We start from the raw sequence: 24,405 nt of genomic DNA on the forward strand, positions 1-24,405 counted from the left end.
AAAAGAAAACATATTTTGACATTCTAGACGTTAAACTATAGTGATCAATAAAATAGGGAAATAACTAAAAAAAACGACAAATCACAGTTACTAAATAAATGACAGCCGCGTGGAAATAGATTCAGTTGAAATGGGTGAACGCGTCGGGTCACGACGAGGACAAGTGCGTGACTGGCGGCGTTTAATTGGATAACAAAAATAATTGAGAGCAACACGCATACAGACAAATTCAGAGTGGACTCGAGTTTGCGTGATTGTCATACTTATTTACTTGGTGATAACGCATTGACGGCCAAAGCCCGGATTCTTATTCCATAAATGATTTCTAGACAATTCGACCCAAGACACTTCGACCCAAATTGAACATCTCGACCCACCGCATCGACGCGACCCTGTCTCAATGTGGCGACGCGAACCTCTATCTAGTTCAACGTTGATCGACTTCTTTTGATTCGAAACTTCGTGTTCTATCTACTAGTATTTCCAATGCGTGTGGTCGGCGCCTTTGATTGCGTTAATTTTGTTTTTTATTCGCGAAATCTATCACTGGCAGCGTTTGTTTTGTCATGTCTCATAACTGAAAGTCCAAGCTGATTTTGTTTTGGCTGTAGGTATGAAAAACGGGTCGGGATTTTTTGGGGTCGAGATGTTCAGTACCCCCATAAATTATTTCGCAGATCAAGCTGGAAGTAAAGTAACAGAGGTGTGAACTCAACATTCAACACCAACCACCGAACAATTCAGAAACTTTTAGCCTGCGAAAATGAAAACAATTAGCAGTGTGTAAGGACTGCGTAATTTCCTGTTTGTCCGACGCGTCGTTTTCGTGTTACTATCAAAAATTATTGATACCTTTACGTAAGGCAAACTTAATTGTCTCTATAAAGCGATAATCAGGATGGCAAAACAAGTCGGTGATCATGGGCTGGTTCGGAATCTATTTCTTTCAAAATTGTTGCGCCAGGTTTAAGTTGTCGGCGCTTCTCTTTAAAACCTAGTTGTTTTTTCACGGCCGAAGACAGTTTTTCGAAAAAAGAATCTGAGGTGAAGTGGACACTACATATGACGCTGTAAGGAGAAGGTCCACCCCAACCTTTTCTCGTTGTTTTCACGGCTTTCGTCCACTGACGTCGCACCTTCGGATCGATTGGAAACGTATGAATACTTGCACTATGACTATACGTATTACTGCAACCGCCCACAACACAACGTTTAACCATCATAAACGTTTGTTCTGAAAACAACTTCTAAAAACTCTCTATCTCAAAAAAAAAAAAAAAATTGACAAAAAAAAGAAATGCCGACCGAAAAATGTATATCGTTTAAAAGTATGTTGAATGACGCAGTGTTATAAAAGTACAGCCCAGGAGTATGGCTTCCTCTCATATTTTGGCATTTGGTGGCGCACTTTCGGCGAGAGTCGGAAATCCGGAAACAGTCGACCGTTTCAGGATAGGTGGGCGTGGCTACAGCACGAGATATATCTTAAATTTACTTGGATAGGAGTAACCATTTTGAGAAAAAAAATCAATAACTGCTCACTTCAGTAGAACACGGATCTAAAATAGTTAACGTGTGGGTGGGCATTACACAGGCACTTTAAAGTGCCGCGCTGTGTTTGATATGAGACCCATGAAAGGTGTGTGAAAATACTCGTTTGCAATTCTAACGCGCGCTGCGTGAGAACCGCGGCGCGCTACCCGACGGCGGCAGCGCGTTGCGCAACGTGGGTGCTGCGCTGATTGACGCCTATGGCGCTACTTGGACGGTGGCGTGCTGCGTGACGACTGTGTCATGCTGCGTGACGGCGGTGGCGTTTTAATGTATTATAAATTAGATAAAAAAACACACAATTGTAATCGTATACATGGAATAGGTCTCCTATTCTTAATAATACGAGAAGGCTAAATCAGGTTTCACTCTGTTAATTGGGGATTCGCTATTGATTTCTGGTAAGTGGGATTTCTAATGACATGATTTAGTTGGGAGTCTTGGGTACGAACATGTGGCAAACGTCAATAGTACGTGAGTCATGATATGACGCCAGCAAGCCTACAAGCCTACACACATGTACGACTGGCGATTAGAGTGTTAATAACATTTGAATTGCATCTATCGCCGCTTGCCACAAATGGCAACCGTCGACGATTATCGATTTAAATGAGACGATTGTTTCGTAAGATTAGAGAAATATTCAATGTGTTCCAAGCTCCCGACATCTGTTTTTTTAAAAGAACACTTTTATATTTAACGAAATAGAAAAACAAAACAAAAAAAAACACATTACGGTGGATTTACATCTGAAGGCCAGTACGATCATTCAGTTCGCTCATTTAGTTACTTTTATATAACCGGGATTTGGCGAGGTCATGTAAGTACGTCATTTTATATATCGAATATCTCGTTACATTATAACGGCGGTCGCAGGTAAAATGGGGAAATTCATAATTTAATATATAATACAGAATATCGTCTGGAATATGGCTGGTATTTATGGTCGGCTGTCTGGTCTCTCTCGTAATCATGATTTGAATATATATTCTTCCCTAATTAAACGTGTCGACACATGTGCCAGTGAAATTATAAAACAGTGTAAGACTTCATACACATTCAACTTGAGAGCGGAATATCTATCTTTTCCTCATCAAAAGTGTCGGAACCTGTTCCAGTGAAATTATCTAACAGTATGAGATGTTTTACAGATTCAACTTGAGGGATGAATCACCAATATAAAATTCAGCAAATATTTTTTTTTTATTTCTTTTAACCGGAAGTCTATACACTGAACTCAATAAAATCACTGACAGTTTACGTCATCGTTAAATACAGATGTCTTGTTTCCGACTCATAAAATATTTGTCAAACGATTGCCGTATAGTGATATTCAAACTAGCGTTAAAACGCGTCGTATTCGTTGGGGTTACGCTTACAAAATGCCCCGATTGTCTCACATGACACTGAATGACAACAAATAAATAAATAAAACACTGTGTTAAGGTAGCGAGACTATTATTTGCTTACTTGTTTTCATCTTCTAATTGTGACCAAATGACTACAAATAGACCCAGGAAAGTACTAGTATATATTTTTAGAATCGCCAGACTTCAAGCTTTGCAAAGGTGTGTTTGCCATGCCCCTATCTGCATTCTATGACCCGTTACTTAATCAAAGGTGAAAAATTACTTTTTCTGTAAAAAAATTAATTACGCATTTATGCTGGCGATAAGAAGTATTTTTTTTTTCACTTTTCCTAGTTGTTCAATAGTCTGGTAAATTGAATGTGTCTGGTCAGTTTTATGCAAGCAACGCGTTTTAAAAAAATAGTGTGCTGAATTTCAATTACTGTTTTAGTCGCATTGCCCCCAACTCAAACCACAACATAGTTTAATTATATCCAAATTGAGCTTCTTACTTACGCAACAATTTCTGCGAACATGCTCTGCGCGACGGATTTAGTGCTTCACAGTAGGCGTTTCGTTGTTGTTTTACAATGTGTATCTAATTTTTCTAGTAACGTCTCCTGCCACACTGTTCAATTACAACCAAAAGAGCGCTAATTAAGAAGACCGGCGCTTATACTCACAGCCGGCGAAGTTGTTGCTTTGCGCTTTGTAATCAAATCTACCGTCGCACACAATAATGGCCAGTCTATATTTATTGCCGCCTCCACGTTAGGACAATGTATATTTTCTGTTATTCAAGTATTGGTTAAGAATATTAGCGCTAGACATTTGTTACCATGGTTATCCAATTATCTCAACTAACAACGTTAATCAATTTTAAAAACTATTTGGACAAGTAGAGCAAATTGCGTATCGATGTATTCTGAACACAACGGATCATATGTTATACTATTATTGTACTTTTGTATACTTTATGATAATCTCTTTAGTAATTTGCCCTCTATTTGACTTTAGCCTCTGCTGTTACAGAACATTACCTATTAGTTGGTGTATTACGCACAATTAGCCATTATTAAAAGACGTTCGTTTAATGTATTAAGGGAATTTATCGCTAATCCAACGTCTGAGTGCACACACTGTAGCGATTTTCCGACGCATCGATTTACCGGTAACATTCATTGGAGTCGAACTTATTCAGTTATTAAACAAAGTGATTAACCGCTGAGTGAGTGAAATTGCTTTCAGTCGAGTTACCTACCAACAGTCAATCATATTTTCGCGCAGTCATTGCTGCAGTGAACGGTCCGAGTCGCAGCACAATGAACGAACTACGATATTTTTTTGGAGGGGGGGGGGATTAAACATATCAGAAATCTTATCTTATATTAGTCTACACGCATTTCTAAAAATTGAAATAATCTGCCTGGATATACTCAATCCTATAAAAATTAGGAGAGTGTTCCACCCAACCGGAACGTTTTTTTTATTTTTGTTGAAATCGACAAAATAAATCAAAATAAAGCAGAATATTAAAGCCAGCAAACTTGATTTGCACTCACCCAGAGTGACAAATTTGGTACATTTTTTTGTTCTATTCCATGGAATCAGTGTTTGTGTCATTTCAAGGAACAGATTAATACTTCTTGAGGAAAAATGAATAATGACATTTCCAGTGTCAGTTATTGCACGACCTTGATCTATAAACTCCTGTTAACTTATATGAATCAGATTTTGTCAAAGTTTTAATTGAAATTGTTTCATGTAAACTACGTTTTCTCATTTACGCTAGTTGTGGTAATGTGCGCATCCGGAGCAGCCGTCAGAAAAATCATGTTAGCCGCCCACGACCTGGGGATGACGAAGATAAATAAGAAAACTGGCCGTGCTGAATATGCCTTTTTTAACATACAACTATTCGACAGTGCCTACTTCGGAGATATTGGTTGGAAAAATGGAACAGAAGGTGACGCAAGAGACGAGGACGCGAAGGAAGCTTATCGTTCGCTGATGACTTTGACTTTGAGAAAGCCCGATACGAAAGAATACCAAGATTTCGCTAGAGAAGTGAAACAGCGAGCACTGGAGGATTACGGATTTGACTATGACAAGGAGGGGGAAGATGTGAGTCCATTCTTTTTATTTCTGTTAATAAGTTAGTTTGAAAAACATATATCTCATTTAAAATAAATGTCTTTTAAACACTATTGAACAATAGCAACTATCGGTTCATCACGTGGATTTCGAGATTGTCTAGACATTACAAACGATGATTTCACTGTGAACACAGAACACTTCGTTCTCATAACGTGTCTTGGATTTGTAGGTGAACAGTTTTGTAGGTGCTTTTCACGACGCCGTTATTTTATACGCATTAGCGCTCAACGAGACTTTGGAGGAAGGCGGCACGCCGCGCGACGGTCACACAATCACGCACAAGATGTGGAACAGAACATTTGAAGGTGAGTCACATGGCTTTAATAATATATCTCTCTATTCATTCCCCGCGAATGTACCTCGTGGTAATTTGACAGTTATAAACATACCGCTAAAATTCTCTGTTGCATATTAAACTTGCATTTATATTCAAGTCTTGGACACAGTCAGCAGGAAACACGTACAGATCTGACTCTTGTATGATTCTTATGAACTTATTTACGAGCACCTGTTTACCTGTCATAGTTCGAATACCGAACTTTATTCCAGCCGTTCCGACAGTTACGGTTGACAGAATGATATCATACCGTGACTCGACATGTAATATAAAATGACACATATCTTCTATTGAACGCGTGAACACTTCATTAGCATTAATTTTTAATCGCCCTCTACGATAGTCATTTGTCATGTATGACAGACTAGGTTCGATAAATAAATACCTTCAAACTGAAACACAATATTTGTTTATTTCATCCAGGAAGATTTGTCAAAATTTTTAGGCAGTCGTTTTAAAATATTTTAAAAATATTTTTTAGGACTGCTTATTATAAAATGTGTGTTGTATGTCAAGTACGTAATACAAAATGGTTTGATTCCCCGGGGCATTTGTCTACAGCTCACGAAAATGCCCACATACTTTCTCAACGTTTTCCCAAATATTACCATTCACGAGAAGAATCCCAATCGATGTAGCAAATCACCGATTCAATCAACCACATATCCCATATACTTTTCTAAATTATTCAAACATTTACCATTGTTGCCACAACACGGTGGATTGTATCCATGCTTTTATCCATGCCTATGGATTGCCCTAGTGTGACCGTCAGTTTTTGTTTTTACAACACAGGCATCAGTGGCGATGTGAGAATAGATGACAACGGAGACAGAGACGCGGATTATTCCCTTTTGGAGATGACGGACATAGAAAATGGAACATTCTCAGTAAGTAACAGTCATATGTGTCTGTGTACAGTAATCGGGCCTGTTAGTATATGACCTAATATCTGTCATTGCTAAAACCCGCAAATTTAATTATTGGCATCGGTGACACCTCCGTAAACTTTGAATTGATGTCGCTGGTAGTGCTCCGGGGCATCGACACGTTGTTGAAGTCGGCTTTTAATTATATATACACTTGATGGCAGCATGCTCCTATTGTTCATACTATTACCCAATATAACTCTGCCTAATGAAATGCACTAGGGCTTTAATTAACCGCGATATTACGCAACTACTCTCAAATGCCGCGCAACGCGCCTAAAACACGTTACGAGTTTAAGCTAAGATGAAAAGACTTATAACTAGCAGCCTTGGTAATAATATTAGTTTATTTGTATCTTTCTCGAGAACCAAGCATAGACCTAGCATATCATCAATAACATACATTATTCCAGGGTTATATCCATCATACATATTTCATAGTGTTGAAAGAAAACTGCCGGGTTCTATGGAAACAACATTATTCAATGATCAAATTGAAAACTAATGAAGCGACGTCCTTTTTTCTTTTGCGCTAATGTCTAGCATCGAATCATTTAATCATAGGTCTATGATTCCTTTATCAATAGCTGATAGTCCAACTATGTAGGCAAATCTAAGTAAGGAGGTTATTAACTGGTAATACAATTTACGTGTAGGTTTTTCTCAAATGATACGCGCCAGTGATTAAACAAACAGATCCGACAAATATCGTCAAATTGGCAGCCTTTAATGCGATGGGCGGTATAGCTACCCACGGCGTCGAGGGTTAACCAGCACTTAACGTTATTTATGAATCAAAGGTCGACGCACTGCCGCTTAATTATTGTGTTACAACGGGGCAAGGACGGTAGGACGGTGTCGTGCGCAATATTACATGCCCATCCGATTAATTATGGGCAGTGTGGTGTCCCCTATTTCATTTCATTGCCTCCAATAACGAAATTGTTTATTTTTCGTACTGGAAATGAACTCGCGTTCTAGGTCGAAGTGACCGGTGTCTAGATTGACGATCGATCAATTCTACACAGTAATTGCAGCTCTTGGAGTAATTGCCACTGAAATCGAAAACATTGGAGTGACAATATGCGAAAGGGCGCTTCTAATTCATTATATAATGAGCCTTTTATATTTGCCTAAATTGTAGCAACGGTCACACACATTCAAATAGTCGAGATATATAAATACTTCGCTATTCGATGCTGTACACGTTTTTGGTATTGATTTTCTAAACTGATATTTTCATATAAAATATTTACTGAACAGCACAAAGCTATATATTGTTGGAAAGCTTATTTCACACTGGATATGAAATCGACAAGATAGTGTGTGTATGGACGTGTATAGTCACGTGATCTCTGTGTAAACACAGAAAGCCATTTTCGGTAAAAAATAATTGAACCAATAAATAAAACAAATTTAGTGGAACATTGGCAACAAAACAGTTTTTCAGACGACGCTCACCACCATTCCGTGTTAATTGAGATATATATCTACATGGTAGTTGGAGAATAAATAATAATTTAGCTATCTTGAAAAAACAATGCGATCTGGTTCTTTCCGGTATTAAGAAATTAGAATGTAATTTCGAAACAAATAGGAAAATAGAAAAATCCCAGGCGGCTTGAGAGGGAACATATCGTAGAGTGTCTGTGCGAAAAATTAGTATAATGCGTCCACTAAAACTCGAGATCAAAGGCCTGCAGTTGCCGTGAATCGCTGTTTTGTTTAACCGAGAACATGGCAAAAACAACTTAGCAGCAACGTATCGTCGGCTAACTCAAAATCCGTTTGTCCCTTGGATCAAAACAAACTCATAATGAATAGTCATGGTGTCTGTCTGTCATAATCACACAGATGTGTGGATATGCGTGGTCGCAATTGGTTATAAAGTACGAAATTATGCTCCCGAATCCAATAGGAAACACTGTTTCTCGGCGTGACAAAGCCGCGCCAAAATGACGTCATGATTTACATATTCATTAATACGTTGTGGGAGGAGATACTCCTTTTCTGGAAGACTCATTACCATACATTGCCCTCCATGGAAGGTCATTCTCTTGCTCAGCTGCTGAACCAATAACCGTGGCTGAACGCACCACCAGAGTCAACTACATGTAGTTTTCTTTCCAAGATTTTTTTTTACTGCGCGAGATGTCTCAACGAAGATCTGTATTATCTGATTTGAATGGCAATGAGGGGAAGAGAAGTCACAGCGAGCGCTGAACTGAATCGGGAGATGCGATCGCTTAGGTTTAAAGTGTCTGTCGATCGGGCGGTGAATTTTCAGTTTGTTTGCTCCGTTATTATTTTGTTGATTTGTAAAATAACCTGTTTGCCATAAATCGTGTTTTCCGTTTTTTAGTTCCCAAAACTGTTGTGACAAAATTAGTGTGATGATTCTTTTTCCATCTTCAATGCGTAATACATAGTACCGGAACAACTGCTGGCGGGGACTAATGCCGGTATCTTACATTCAGTTCACTTTCTATATCATGTATGACAAATCTAACTTCATTGAATCCGTCAAATTATTTATTGAGAATGTGAAGATTAAGAAAAATAAAACAGGTAAAACAAGGATGCTCACACACACGCTTTTACAGCTGCTTGACTCGTGCTTTACGTGTAGCCATGGTGTAAGTCCGGCCCCAAGTGTTTCACTTCCGACTCATTGTGGTCGGAGTCCATGACACGTAATTTGGTCACGAAAACTAAGTCTGCCATGTGCTCAAATTTTCTACCTTCTGTTTATACCTCCATGGTCTGATCAATTAAATCGTGGAAGGTACCTTCCATGATTAAATTTTCATAATAATCGCTTTACATACTGTCGACGTTCTTCTCCAAATTTCCTTGCAATCGTTTTCTTTCGTCACTGTCATAGTCGACCCCAAGACGGTCTCATAGTCGACTGCTTGAAGAGCGAGAAATTCAACGAAATTAAATTTGTGGACGATCGTAAATGGAATGCGTGTAACTTGTACCTCGGACTACTAATACTTGTATTACTAGTCTGAGCTTGTACTGAATGCACGAGACTGTTTATATTTGCTATGGGTGGTGACTATTATGCAAATTATCTGTCTATTATGTCTTTGGCTGATTAATTAAAACATGTCTTTCAAAACAATGACATGTGCTTTTGTTTTTAATTAACAAAAACTGATTTTTACACCCTATAAAAACATCCAATTCACTTGTTTTCCCACTGAGTGTTTGCTCCTTGTAGTCCAGCATTGAAAAATACAAAAAAGTAGAATTTTGTGTTTCAAAGCAAAAAAAGGTGTACAGCATCCTTAAACTGGCGCTCACACAACACCTCCGGTATCAAGGCCACTTATATCATAAACTACTGGGAAATTCATTAACTCTTCAATGTCTGTTTCAGAGCCAATGCACAAACAAACACATGGCTGATTTGAAGTGAAATCCCACCCTACACTGACTAAGAAGTCCTCTTGACATGACAGTACATAGTAAACATATCGCACGATCTGTTTACTTGATGCAAAGCTTCTCACATTCGTGAAGTGTATCGCATCGTTTTAACACGTGTTTGCACTTTATTCACCCGTCCAAATAAGTGGCAGAACGCCCACTTGAACGTGAGATTGCGGGTCAATGTCGACTATTCTTTATACTATTAACGCCAAACGAAAATAAATGTTGTGTTTCCGATAACATGCCCTTATAAATCGTGCTAGGTAGATAGGTAAATATTTATTTTTCCATTCTGTAATGGGCTATTTTTAGTCACCACTGTCATAAACATGTGCGCAACAAGGAAAACTGTCAAATTTGAATTTTTACTTATTATCAAACCTGAAGTGTTTTTGTATTCAGCTTCAGATGCCTTGTGCAAACGTAAACATTTTTTGAATCGAAAATATATTTTAAATGCAATAATTGACACCCTATATTGTAGTCACGAGCATGCCCACTAAATGTTACTACAAGTACTCGAAGCTCTTTCTGCAAATCCAGCTATACTTTTCTCACTTGCATAGTGGACATATGAAGCTTAGATGAATCATCTCCTTTACTACATCTGCTACAGCAACACGATACACGCTCACTGTCAGTGCAAGAACATCACGTTGATTTCTCAAGGGGTAGTTGTTACTTCGCCCAAGCAAATATGTATGAACGCTCAGCCAACCTACGCCCGATGCAGACCCTCAACAATCAGATACTAGTATTTATTTCATGTTGAAATCCCAGGATAGTTATCTTCAAAATTATCTTCCAAAGTACGGTTGTATTTTGTATTTACATGTAAACAATTCTATTAGCAGAGAGCATATCACGTTGTTGAATGCTATACCCCCTTATGCTCATGGATCATTGCGTCTGTAATCTGCGAGTGATTTTTTTTAACTCTGACTCTGGCTCTGACTAAATGATGAACCTCAAAATTGTTTGAAATTATCTTAACATCGGAGTTCGAATGCATTTACCTTATTTGATCAAGCCTAGTTGGTGATTTTTCGTCGAATGTTTATTCTATATAATGTTTTAATGAACAAATAAATCTATTTAATCACTAGTTTACCAATTGAATAATTCATTTTCGAAGAAAAATACCACAATCTTTTAAACTTTAAATTTCATTTCCACAATGGTAATTCGAATAACATAGATCAATATCATACAGCGACGATGTAAATCGTTGAATGTCGATAGTGAATTTGAATTAAATCAAAAGAAACCGTGCAAAAACGTGTCAACTCAAATCTCCATCTAAGTTTGAAGTTTTAATCGATTCCACAGAAAAAAATCAGGAGTGTCATAGAAAATACGTCGCGATATGGCATGTATTTATGACTATGTGCAAAAACGTACAAGAGGATATTTAAACAGTAGTCGGACTTCGTTATACATAATAGTGTGCTAGTCCATATGTAATGGAATAATTTGCAATAATAACAATTATTATACATATCCCACCATACCGCCATAAGTTACAGCGTGCCGTAATTTTGCGGTATATTACTGGGTATTTTCATCCTACCATATAAGGAAATGCGAATTCCAAATATGGAATTATTACGCGCGTACGCGTCCTCGTCCTCTAATAATAGAAACAAACATGGCTGATTCTGTTCTAAATTTTTTGGATTTCCCATGATGTATCCCTGAAAGGAAAAGATGCATAATAATAAGGTTATTACGAAGATACCTCAAAGTACTAGTATGCAATCAGACAGTACGCCGTCGCATCGACCTCCGCTGCGTGTCGATCGATACATCCGCTGTACTGTCTTCGTGCATACTTTGAGGTATCCTCGTAATAAACTCATATTGTTCTTCGAAGTAAGGGAAGTGCATTCCAGAGCTCTTTATGATATGTTCTGTTTTTGAGTCAAAGGGTCTGGACAAAGGTCTACAATATCAGCATTTAATATAATTTTGAAAGTAGAAATAACATCATACCAATTAAAAATCACATAAAAAATATTGTTAATAAACGCTATCATCGCGGAACGTGCTTCACTCTGTGTATTGTTCGTTTAACACAACAATAGATGACGTTTCGAGTGAAAACAATGCCGTTCAGTGTACAATTCCAGTAGCGTGGTTAACAAGCGTGTTGATGGTATTTATTTAATTCCAGACGTGTACTATACTTTATAATTCTATAGCTCATAAGAATGACGCAGAGCATTTTGTAAATTTCGTGTTCCAATAATACAAATCGTGTATATCCTGCATATAATATATTTTTTGGGAAGATTGAGAAAAAAAATGAACTCGGACCTTAATGGCGCATAGCTTGAAATAATGAAACGAGGCGAGATTGATTTCATTTTCCGTAATTGTATTGTTTCATATCTGAAATTAATCTAGTCTGAAGTCACCAATGGTTTGACATTTCAACAAATTGTCTATGCATAATAAATTACATCATTTCTCAATATGCAATTCTAATACACTAATTCATGTTTTTCTGTTATTATTTTTTTCATAATATTTATTCAATGATTCGATCCATCAGATTAAACCTAGATTTTTCAATCTCATAATGGTTGGTGAGATTGTTTAGATTAATTCAACAATTCTACCATGGCACGCATATATACGATTATATCATACACTGACTTTGTAGTTTCCTTATCTATCTAGTATTCAAAAACTCCTCTCTGATAATCGGAATGTATCGTAGGAGTTAGATGAGATACAATGATATGTTGAATGTACATTCTAACTTGAGCTTTATTTTCAACAGTTACATACGGGACACTACACCTATAGCTACCGAGTTGATATTCCCTCAGGTGTATAGGTTACTCCCACAATTCGTAATCAACTCCGCATGTTTTCGGTAGAAAAAAGGGAAATCTAATCATTATAATATCAATTTTTGAAAGATGCAGATTTTTCTCTGAAATGGACATATAATATTACACACATTTAACTTGGCTGTGAAATGCGATCCTAGTTATATCGTTGTATATTCAGTCAGTATTATGTTAGTTGCGGTGAAGTTCCTCGCATACCCACATAACATCAATGCGTTCATTCAGACACGGTCAAAGAGAGACCGATCCGTGGGGAAAGACGAATTCTTTCCCAAGGGTGTAACCGGCGCCGCTACTCAAGCCGCCGAGCATATACTAAATTTTTCTCGTTGAACCCGACGATGTTTGAAATTAAACTTCCGGCGATCTTGTGTGCTTGGGATACTATATAGTCGTATAAATAGTATAATACGGAAGTGTGCAATTTTTATTTGATTGCTGTTAACATTGGGTAGTTGCCATAGTTTCAACATTACTGGAGGGAATGGGAAAGGTTCAACTTATTTAGTTTTTATAAAATATTTTTTGCTTTTTTATCACATCATACTCTCAAATAGTGTTCCAGTCTTTGCCGCCATTGCGTTCTCTGTTCCTCCAAATACCACTGTTAAGTGAAAATGCACAATTCAGAGGGCAAAAATAAATCTCGCGACCCTCTCGCTCTCAGTGAGATTTCGGCGGCCGTTTTGCAGATAAAGTGTGTTGCTATACAGCTCAGAAATCACTTTCAATTATATCACTGACGCCTTATTATGTTCTTCTCATTTTAACCCCGGGCTCATACTCTACAGTACATATCGCATGCATCATTCGTTGTTCGAATTACACGAAGTGATGATTTCATATTACTATTATTATTTCAGGTTATTGCAAACTATTACGGCACCCGAAAAGTGTTTGAGCCGGTAGAAGGAGTTAAAATCGACTGGCCCGGAGAAACACCACCTGACGATGTACCGGAATGTGGATTCGAAGGGGAACTATGCATTGATACAGGTTAGTGAATAGCTCATAAGTCGATCTCATGTGGTTTATTAGTTCGTCGGAAGTACTACGAGATCCTAAACTTAATTATGTTAAAAAATAGTATTCCATTTGAAAAAATAATTGATGATACTGCTTCAATAGTAACTCGACAGCATCGCAGGGTCATGGTATCACGATTAGACCTCGCAAGAATTTTTGAAGCATCCCGTCGCACCATATATTTCACACGGCAGCAGAATGGGAGCATCAAATCGCGAATACAGCATGCTGGTTACCATCGTTACACATCACGGGGGTATCACACGAGCACCACGGAAGCATTATAGCACGGATGCGCCTTAGAAGCATCACGAGGGCGTCATACCACATGATTGAGGTGACGTGGAAGCATCACGAGAAGCAACATATCACATTCCAAAGGTATTGATGCAAGAATATTGCACGGCAGCATCACTGGGGAATCTTATCACGGAAGCATCACGAGAGTATCATAGTAAATCACGGAGATATCACGGTGGTATCACGTGCGCGTCACGTCACGTCACGAAGCTATCACGGCAGCATCACTGGAGCATCTTATCACGGAAGCATCACGAGAGTGTCATAGCAAATCACGGAGGTATCACGGTGCTGTCACGTGCGCGTCGCGTCACGGACCAATCACGGCAGCATCGCGGGAGCAACATAGCACGTAACAGATCAAGAGCTAGTATAACGAAATATTGGGGGTTACTGATTATGTGTGGGTGTGCGGTCCTAACTTTAAAATGATCAAAATATTTGTATGAGCTTTCCACCCGGAAAATCTGTTGTATTTAGAAAATGATTAGAAATTGTCCAAAATTACGATTACGTGTTTGTTTAACTATATATTTTTATTACATCCTTATATTTCATCGGAATGTTTCCTAGCAACCAATTGATCCACACCGCTTTCTCTTTTCTTTAATTAAACATTCCCAAAAAAGGAAATTAACCATCATTCCTAATACAAAAAGTGGAATGCTCATCAATTCAGTTGCTGGGCAACAACGGTCACGATGAAGAATGGATATTTTGTTATCCAGTAAGCTTAACATTTCACAACACTCTCACGTAGATCACTTTCATCTCAAAAGACCGTATTTGATTAGTACGACGGTACAAGAGAATTGCTCAGTAAATGGACTAATAAAGAGTTGTAATATATTGCGCTAGGTTGCTCATGTTTGTCTAGAAGTGGAAGGCACGTTCTAGTGTTAATATCCGCGTTGCACTACAGGCATGGACATGATAGCGTGTGCGTTGCATGTGCGCTGCTAGTTTAAGAACACGTGTAGCATACAAGTACCTGCATTGTGTCTCTGCGTATTGTTGACCCCGCCATCATGTCTCATTTCACACAGGCGTTAACCACGGCTAATCCAGCACGCTTGGCGTGCGTGGATACCAAATGTTCGCCCTTTTCAGTTGCATTGTCATACAACTCACCGAAACAGCCGATTTGATCCCGGAGGAGTTGATAAGTGTGAGATTGCCTTTCTTTGGAATGACATATTTTCCATCGAATTTCAATAAGTCAGAGAATGTGACAATGCCAGACACCGGGACTGCAGTCAATTGCATTCATGTCGATTAAGCATCTCGACTGTTTGTTCTGTCAGACTCAGGTTGTCATCTTTATTAAGGGATGGAATGTCTAATTAACAGAAAGTAGGTTTAAATGAACTTAACGGTCAACTTCCTAACTAAATCCAAGCCTGTGACGTCACATATGAAGAAATTGTTGTTATACATTTATTACTCTGTTTGTTTGTGTGTTTTTTTTGTAGAATTATCGGTGGTAGCAATTATTTCAATTGTATTCGGTAGTCTTATAGCTGTATTGGCGGTGGCTGCGTTTCTGCTGTACAGGTAATACGCCCTAATATACATTACATTTCATATCGCTGTGTGTGGTCATTCCCCTGGCAAACTCTTTGCGTTTGATCACTACATACAGGGAATACCTACGATAAACGTGGTTCATTTGCAATGAATTGAATAATTCGTAATAACGCGATGCTATCATAACCTTTTTTGGGGGAGGGTATAGTTTGCCAACGTCTAAAACTTTAAGATGTGCACTATACCTTTAAACATAAACCGATGAATTTGTTTTAGTGTCATCTGTCTAATTATATTTATATGTGTTTTTACCATACACAGAAAGTACAAATTGGAGCAAGAGCTGGCTAACATGGCATGGAAAATACGATGGGATGAGATTACATTTAGCATCCACGAGCGCAAAAGAGGTCACGGAGGAAGTCGCACATCTCTTAATTCTCGGGTAATCATACTGCCACGCCGCATCGCGTTCTAATGCGTCTCACGCAACTCTAAATACGCAGTTTGTAACACGCGATTCGAGCGCGTGCTGCGTTGCGACTCAAGCGCATTAAATATATACCTCATTTGCATATGAAATACTTTATGATATTTATTTAATCAAATACACGTTGATAATACGATTCATTATGACAATAATATCTTTTTTATTTTTCTTCTACAGAAATCTAGTAACCATTCTCAGCAATCCGTCTGGGACGCAAATCAACAGATTTTCACTATTACAGGAATGTACAAGGTATTATGCCGATTATAAAAGTTGCGTTATCACCTTTTAATTCAATTAATAGAACGCCCTTGTTCTTTAAAAAAAGGTATTTGTCACATCCCAAATAAGAACATAACAGTATTCTCAAAATCAAAGTGCCGAGAATTTCCGAGGATACTTTCGACGTCATCAAATCGCACAATCGCGCCCGGAAAGCTCCAGATGGACAATCCGAAGAGAACTTTTTCGCGCAGTTAATAATCAGTATATTCCATTGAAAATTACTGATTTTTTGAGATATTCGGATTGGAGCTGAAATCGAAACAGCAATGCATGATGGATGTTCAGGTTGTTTAGACAGTTGCCGAGCGGCTAGACGAATTCGGATTCGGTGTCGGTTGATCTATAACTTTGGAATTCGGTTTACGATCCGCTTTGGATGTTAACAACATTCAACAAAACGTTGGCGACACTACAAAGTATCATCCACGAAAACGATATCTTTGCAAGATCTCTTACGAAGCGTATAATGTCAACAGCGTAGAACATTACTTGTTCTCATATTGCACGCTAAATTACACGAGTTATTAAGTTTCCTAGGAAGTCGTTTATTTTGCTAGTGACTGATAGTTATAGTCAAACAAGGAGATGTGTCGCAACGACAAACGGTGATTTAATACAAATACAACATTATTAAGTTTCCTTCACTCTGTATATATACAGTATATCTTCAGTGATTAATCTTTGTGAAAAAAGTTATATATTTACATCCCATCTGCACCAGTTTAAGATACCTACGATCAGCAACTTGCAAATCGGAAACATTTTGCGGTATATTGGGTGCGGCGTGCAATGCCAGGTTATTGTCTGGTATTCTTATACATCTGTCACCGAACACCGTAAGTTACAACGTGCCGTAATTTTGTGGTATTGCACTGGGTTTTTCATCCTACCATATTAGGAAACGTGAATTCCAAATATGGAACGATTACGCGCGTAAGCGTCCTCTAATAATAAAAAAAAACATGGCTGCCCCATCCAGGGTTTGACCGGACCCCACACAAAGAAGTTTGCTAACTCTGTTCGAAACGTTTTTGAATTTTGGCATTCCCATGATGTATCCTTGGAAGGAAAAGATGTATAATAATAAGGTTATTACGAGAATATCCTCTGAATAACCTCATAACATATAAGAACTGATCTAGTCAAAAAATAATATTTACGGGTTCCGAAGTTGAGTCTTTGAAGTCTAATATGCTTTTCAAATAACTGCGACTATCTGTTGCATTTTTTTAAATATTTACAGAACAATGTGGTAGCTATAAAGAAAATCAACAAAAGAAGAGTAGAACTCAACAGAAAAATATTACTGGAATTTAAACACGTGAGTACACACGGGCACTAATGCGATAAAATGCCGACACAGAATATGTAATGGCAGTACGCGTACAGTACGTACGTAAGTGCTAGCGCTAATATTTCAAAATGCCAGAGCAATTGTATTCCTTGCAAAATATAACATGATTCGTTTTGTTTTCAGATGCGAGACGTACAACATGATCACGTGACACGATTTATCGGTGCTTGTACTGATCCTCCGAATATCTGCGTCATGACTGAATATTGCCCTAAAGGCAGTCTACAGGTGAGTTGGCGCATCCGAATACATTGTGAATTTCCACGACCATTTAACCCGATTATACCAGATCTAGTTCTCTCTTCATCTAGTTTTCTGTATTATTTAATTACGGCATTCTCACTGAGACAGTACACTGTCGAATCAACCTCCGCTGCGCGTCGGTCGATACTTCCGCTGTATTGTCTTCGTGCACACTTTGATGTATCCTCGTAATAACCTCATAGTATAACAGAGCACACACTTTTATCACAATTAAATTATTTTTCATCTCTTTTTATAGGATATTTTAGAAAATGACTCTATCAAACTGGACTGGATGTTCCGGTATTCACTCGTATACGACATCGTCAAAGGAATGCATTACATACACAACAGTGTTATCAACACTCATGGCAACCTGAAATCGTCTAATTGTGTTGTTGACAGCAGGTTCGTCTTGAAAGTAACCGACTTTGGCATGAACCAATTTAAGACTGACGATGAAGATAACGACATCGAATTTGAATCACACTCGTACTACATGCGTAAGTTAATTGCAATTGATATTGACCATGGGTGTGATATAAACGTGACTATTCAATCAGTCGTATTGTGTTTGCATCGTTTCGCCAAATAACGTCGAAAATGGCGAGGACGTCTCGCGTTGCATACAGTATCTTACGTTGCTCACTGGGTTCAATGAATGGATCCAATAAAAGCGAATTACGTAACACCTACCTACTACACATACCTAGAATAACCGGTTTTATTTTGAACGACATACTATTCTAGTCTGAAAATTATATTTTAAATTCTAATTCCTGATTAAATGACATTTTATTATCGCCGGTAAAGTTTATTCAAGAATCCAATTCATCAAAGAAGCTCATCAACTTATGACCGTCCCCAAACGCTTTATTTCCCCGGATGATTTCGTGGTTAGTGACGCACTTTCAATCACTCACACTAACAACCGCTTCATAAAAAGGTTAGAAAACTCGACACCATTTTTGCCGTGCGTGGTGCGTAATCGAAAACTCCTTGCTCCGACTACTCATCGAGTTCACAGACAATTAAAACAACACTGGTATAGAATATTTCTAACGCGTAATGTACCTGTTTCGTCATTGTGCCACAAATTCATTCCGAGCCCATGTCAACTACACATGTAATCCATTGGCGCCGTTTGAATATAAGATTGCATGCAATATAATGTAATATAATATAATGCATACAATATATAATATAAATATATACTATTTTCGAATAAAAGAACCACTTCGTAATATAATTGTAAATATTATAAAATGAATAACCCTGTATATTAATTATATTGGTTCGTCAATTGCACGTTCTGCTGTAAATATAATAAAATAGTAATATATATTCCAATAACACAAGTTCTATCATGTCTACCAGCTTATACATATATTCATAACGATTTGAAAAGATTGTTGCCAGTGTTGACATTCAAGTGTCGCAAATATATAGTGCATTCTTCAAAAATAATTATAGATACAAGTATATAACATGAAAATAATGATATATAAATAATATTTTACTTTTTTTGTTATTTCTGCATTATTCAGGCATTATTTGCAAGCGGAGATGCCTACATGTAAATGATTTCAGCGATTTTTGTTTGTAAATAATCGAATCTGTACACGTTGTTTTATATAATGTTAGTAAATCATACAGAATATCATTTGCATGTTATTGTACAAACGGCGCCCATAATGCACTGTGTTTATTGCATGGATGGTGAACTGTTTATTATTATAATTTGTATTTGCAGGAATGCTGTGGACAGCTCCGGAAATTCTCAATGACCATCTAGAACTCGTAACAGACCCCCAACTTGGTGGTACGCTGACAATTTATTTGTGCATGCCGTTTAAAGCGAGAACGATATAACAACCGGTTTTATTAACACACTACGCCGTTTCAGTTGACATATTGTAGGGAAAAAACTTGAACTAACAACGTAATAACGTGTGTAACTAACACATCCAGCGTCGATTTCCCTGCTCCTCGCCAAGAACCGTGAACAGAGCGATGCTTTACGCGAATGAAGTATTATTTTGTGTTTGTTCGTACACGGGAGTGCGCTTTATAACCAATGTACTTAATATTCGATATGTGATGGACAAATCCCACAACGAACGTCGACTTTCCTTTCCTTTGAAAAAACAGTTAGTTAGGAATAATGTGAGATGTTGATGTATTTATGGGTGTTATAAAACATGTATATGTTGAAGTCGAATGGATTAGAAATAACTTTGTAATATTAAATGTCAAAAGTTCATATTGTTTTCCCATAGTTCGGGAATAAATAAGCGTTTTCACATTTGTACACTTATGCAATATGGATGAAAAAAAATATTTTTTTAAATTTGTTATTTGACCAAATCAAACTGATGAAAACATCGAATTATAATTTACAATTAAACTAGAAACATTGTTTGCGATGAACATAATTGTGTGGTCGCTTGATGAATCAATAATTATTTTTATTGTATAATAGCATGACTTAATGTACTAACTGAAAAAAAATGCTATTGTTTTGTTAAATGACTACTATGAACTGCAAACGCAACGTACAACATGTGTTCATCAACATGCTGTACCAAAATATTATATGTTTCGTTTATAGTGCACAATTCAACACCCCAGAACAGTGGTCTATAGACACATTATGTAATTTATATCTGGTTCATGTTTTGCAGGGAAATTGTGGACGAGTCCCGAACTTCTTCGCTTGACCGAAGCACCGTCCGGCGGCACTCAAAGAGGCGATGTGTACAGTTTCGGAATAATCTTACAAGAAGTTGTTCATCGATGCGGTCCGTTCTATGTGTCACAAATGGATCTATCGCCTAAAGGTTCGTTTACTGAATTTTCTAAATCCGATATAAATGTATTGCGCGCGCATGTTTATTTTCACACACATGATTGCGACGTACATCTTCATAGGTCATATATCATAACCACGTGACGGTTGCGGCATAAATCGTTATTATTGTAATATATATTATTATAAATCTGACACCGAAAACGAAAAATTTACCCGTCTGTAAAACGCTGTACAGAAAGTGTTACGGACGCGTTCGAAATTTCTTTGTTATTCGGTAATTGTGCGTCACTTTTACGTCACACTCGAACACTTTCGTTTATTTACTTCAGACGCAGCGGCGCTATCGGCGCGTGGTGGAAATATAATCTCGTCGCTGAACGCAAACGTTCACACAGCGCGAAACGTTTTTCGTTACGACTCCGGGCTCTTGTCTCCCCTCAAATTCCTACAAGCAAAAAAAGATGTATTATAATGAGGTCATCACGAGAATACCGAAAAGTATGCATGGGTCGATATGATCATCGTACTGCAATCGTGCACGGTATTCTATTCTCGTAATGACCTCACGTCTAGCATCGAAAACAATAACATTTGCCGTTCTGCAGAAGACCGTATCTGCACCCGTTCCAAAACTCATTGGAACTTTCGAATATTCCCTTATATGGTATAAGTCCCCGTCACTGAACGGAAGCATTCGCTTAGCGCTAAACTTGTTTCGTTGCTATGTCGGGCTGAAATCACTTATTAAATTTAGAGCAGAAAAAAATGTTGCGTTATAATTAGGTTAACACAAGAAAACTGCAAAGTATGCACCCAGGCAGTACTGGGTCGTAGTGCGGTATTCTTGTAAGATTTCCACAGTATCTCTCTGTATTCTTGTATCATATAGTATGACTGTGTGTTATTGTGAACTCAGAGTTGGGAGTTTTCCGCAATTTTTACCACGCCGTGTAATCTCAAGTCTACAGAATGATGTAGAGATCTGGGAATCGGATCGTTCTAGTTGAAATATCAGCATTCATTGGGGTGTTCGAATTGCAACAAGCATTTTTTTACACAATCATTAGCGCTGGGCATTTTAGAAACCAGCACTCTGAAATACATTGATATCCGTTTGTTAACAAAGAATACAAAGTACACGCGTACGTTTACGCAATATCGGCATGAATACCACGACGCCTAACAAAAAAAAAAAAAAAAAAAACACGGTATAAACATACATGTAATTTGTTGCACCTGTCTATGATTCACAACAGAATAAAACATCAGTTACACCGCGCATTTTTAAGATGAAACACACTCACAAATATATTGATGCCAATTGGTTAACAAATGATGCGATTTCTACCCCGAGGGCACGAATCCTCCCGGTACTGTAGGGGTGATTGGAAGTAGTATCTGATTACAGTGTCTGTTCAACAAAGATGTATTGGGAATTCTACCTAAGCCAACATTAACAAGATAATTATGGTCATTATCGTACTCTTGCTACCCGAATCCTATAGTGCCATGCCGTCGACATCTGTGTTAATTAGGGCAGGTTTTATTTTGGAATCATCGATCACTTGAAACTAGAAACTTCCGAAATTGCGGTCGTCTCATTTAGTACAATCGATTTGTTGCGATGACGAATGGTCAGGGTACTCGTTACAGGGAATAACAACTTGTTTATTGGCTTCCATACTTGATCTCTAGAAGAGAGTTGTTAAAATGTCGCCACTTTCGAGTCAAATTAAAGGGCTAGGGTCGTCACGCAGAGCATGCTCAATGTATTTTACACGCGTACGCGTTGTATACGTCGCTGTGAGTCCCATATTAAACAGAACGCGGCGTGAAGACCATTGCCTTTTAAGGTTCATACCGCAACACATAATGTACCCTATACAAACGACTTCCTTATGTAAGCTGTTACATTTTTCGTCTTTCAGAAATTGTACAGAAGGTCCGAGCCGGCAACAAACCGTATTTCAGACCAAGTGTAGATAAATCTACCTGTCCCGAGGAACTATATCCAGTAATGGAGAAATGCTGGGCACAGGACCCGGCTGAGAGACCAGACTTTAGCTCACTCAGAACAACGATGAGAAAACTAAACAAGTATGTCAAATTATGTCTCGATTTATATTTTAGTTGATGTATCGAGCTCTATTTTCCTACTATACACTTTGTATTTAGTGTATGCAGTGTTTTGTTCACATGGCGAGACTGAAATAGCCAGCCATTTACGCTGATCAATAAAGCAAAGAAGCCATGGGGAATACATTGCCCAGGGCGTTACGAATGAAATGTGATTCGTGTTGTTGTTTTACAGTCGAAGTGCCACTGGTAATATTCTGGACAATTTACTACAACGTATGGAACAATATGCAAATAATCTTGAAAGCTTAGTGGAGGAGAGAACCGAAGCCTTCTACGAAGAGAAAAGAAGAGCGGAAGAGTTATTGTATCAAGTCTTGCCAAAGTAGGTTTCAAGTTATTCACAACATTCATTGTTTAATTTAAAGAAACACCCACCGCGTGGCGCTCGATAAACAATGCATTTTACCAAAATATCTAATTATATTCTAGACCCGTAGCTGAGAAACTGAAGCGAGGCGAAGCCGTACAAGCTGAGGCCTTCGATAGTGTCACTATATTTTTCAGTGATATCGTTGGATTTACAGCCCTTTCCGCGTCCAGTACTCCCATGGAGGTAGGTGATATTTTCTACTTTGCACTAACGTGAGCACCTCAGCTATACCGTGATTGCTGCTCACGGGCGTTGCAACCCCATATTTTAGAAGCGGCGCCTCGACACTGTTTTCTTTGTTTGTAGCTTCACTTTTAACATTGCAATGCATTTATTTCAGGTCATCGCTTTACTTAATGATCTTTACACTTGTTTCGATGCAATTATCGATAACTTCCACGTCTACAAGGTACGTTTGGGTGTGTTATATAGCAATCCGTAAGTAACTGCATTTAGTGGTCCTTAGACGCAAAATGGCCTCCGAGATCTCGTCGTGAGCGAGAAGGCCACGATACTAGATTTTGCCACTCATATAGTGTCCCTTTTCAACCAGTAAAATCTAGTCACGTTGCGTATAGCTGCCAAGCCACCCCTCATTATGAGGATTCCATCCGTATTCGGGCGCGATTTTGGCGTCACCCGCTTTCTGTTTAAAAATCACTTGCATTTATGTAAGTGTACAATATTTCTGTTGAAATGTATTAACGTATATTTGCGATTTCCAGTTGCGCCACCACCAGTGAGCACTGGATCAAAAGAGAATGTTGCCGCCACCAATTATAGAAGACGCCTAAGAGACCGTCGTTTTGCTTAAGGGCTTGTTTATTTGACGAAATGTTTGTTATAGTATCGATGGAAACCGACGCTTAAATTTAGTTTAACAGTTTCCCCTAATAAAAAAAAAACATAGTCACAATGAACAAAAAACAATTTTGTAGTTTCAACATTCCACCGTTGTGCGAATAAGCTAGTTTTCGTATATCATAATATGTGAATTATATAAAAAACTCTGATTGGACGCTTGATTTTTAGTTCTTTTAAGTATTACCTTTTTAAAAAGTGTGAAAAGTTGATTCAGAAACAAATACGCTGTTGCTTTCGTGCGAGATATCATCGTCATTTGCGTCAAAGGTCTATATGCACACATTTGTTTACACTCCTACGTTAAATGTCATACAATACGATATCGCATTTACGGTGACTACTCGTCTATTGCACGTTTTAATGTATAATCAAT

General features: G+C 38.0%; 1 protein-coding gene across 1 annotated transcript in view; it reads left to right on the forward strand.

Moving 5' to 3' along the window:
* Nucleotides 1-24,405, forward strand: part of LOC144350483 (atrial natriuretic peptide receptor 1-like) — a 40,649-nt gene that overhangs the window by 14,266 nt on the left and 1,978 nt on the right. Inside the window, exons 2-17 of the mRNA XM_085495437.1 lie at nucleotides 4,693-5,024; nucleotides 5,227-5,362; nucleotides 6,190-6,284; nucleotides 13,486-13,618; nucleotides 15,421-15,502; nucleotides 15,797-15,920; nucleotides 16,143-16,217; nucleotides 17,494-17,571; nucleotides 17,728-17,832; nucleotides 18,107-18,350; nucleotides 19,601-19,669; nucleotides 20,532-20,687; nucleotides 22,588-22,756; nucleotides 22,971-23,120; nucleotides 23,228-23,351; nucleotides 23,509-23,577. Of these exons, the coding sequence (XP_085351563.1) occupies nucleotides 4,693-5,024; nucleotides 5,227-5,362; nucleotides 6,190-6,284; nucleotides 13,486-13,618; nucleotides 15,421-15,502; nucleotides 15,797-15,920; nucleotides 16,143-16,217; nucleotides 17,494-17,571; nucleotides 17,728-17,832; nucleotides 18,107-18,350; nucleotides 19,601-19,669; nucleotides 20,532-20,687; nucleotides 22,588-22,756; nucleotides 22,971-23,120; nucleotides 23,228-23,351; nucleotides 23,509-23,577 (2,141 nt within the window). The remainder of the gene's footprint in view (nucleotides 1-4,692; nucleotides 5,025-5,226; nucleotides 5,363-6,189; nucleotides 6,285-13,485; nucleotides 13,619-15,420; nucleotides 15,503-15,796; nucleotides 15,921-16,142; nucleotides 16,218-17,493; nucleotides 17,572-17,727; nucleotides 17,833-18,106; nucleotides 18,351-19,600; nucleotides 19,670-20,531; nucleotides 20,688-22,587; nucleotides 22,757-22,970; nucleotides 23,121-23,227; nucleotides 23,352-23,508; nucleotides 23,578-24,405) is intronic.

This window comes from Saccoglossus kowalevskii, chromosome 21 (genome assembly GCF_978046115.1).
Source record: "Saccoglossus kowalevskii chromosome 21, keSacKowa6.1, whole genome shotgun sequence".
Classification (NCBI taxonomy): Eukaryota; Metazoa; Hemichordata; class Enteropneusta; family Harrimaniidae; genus Saccoglossus; species Saccoglossus kowalevskii.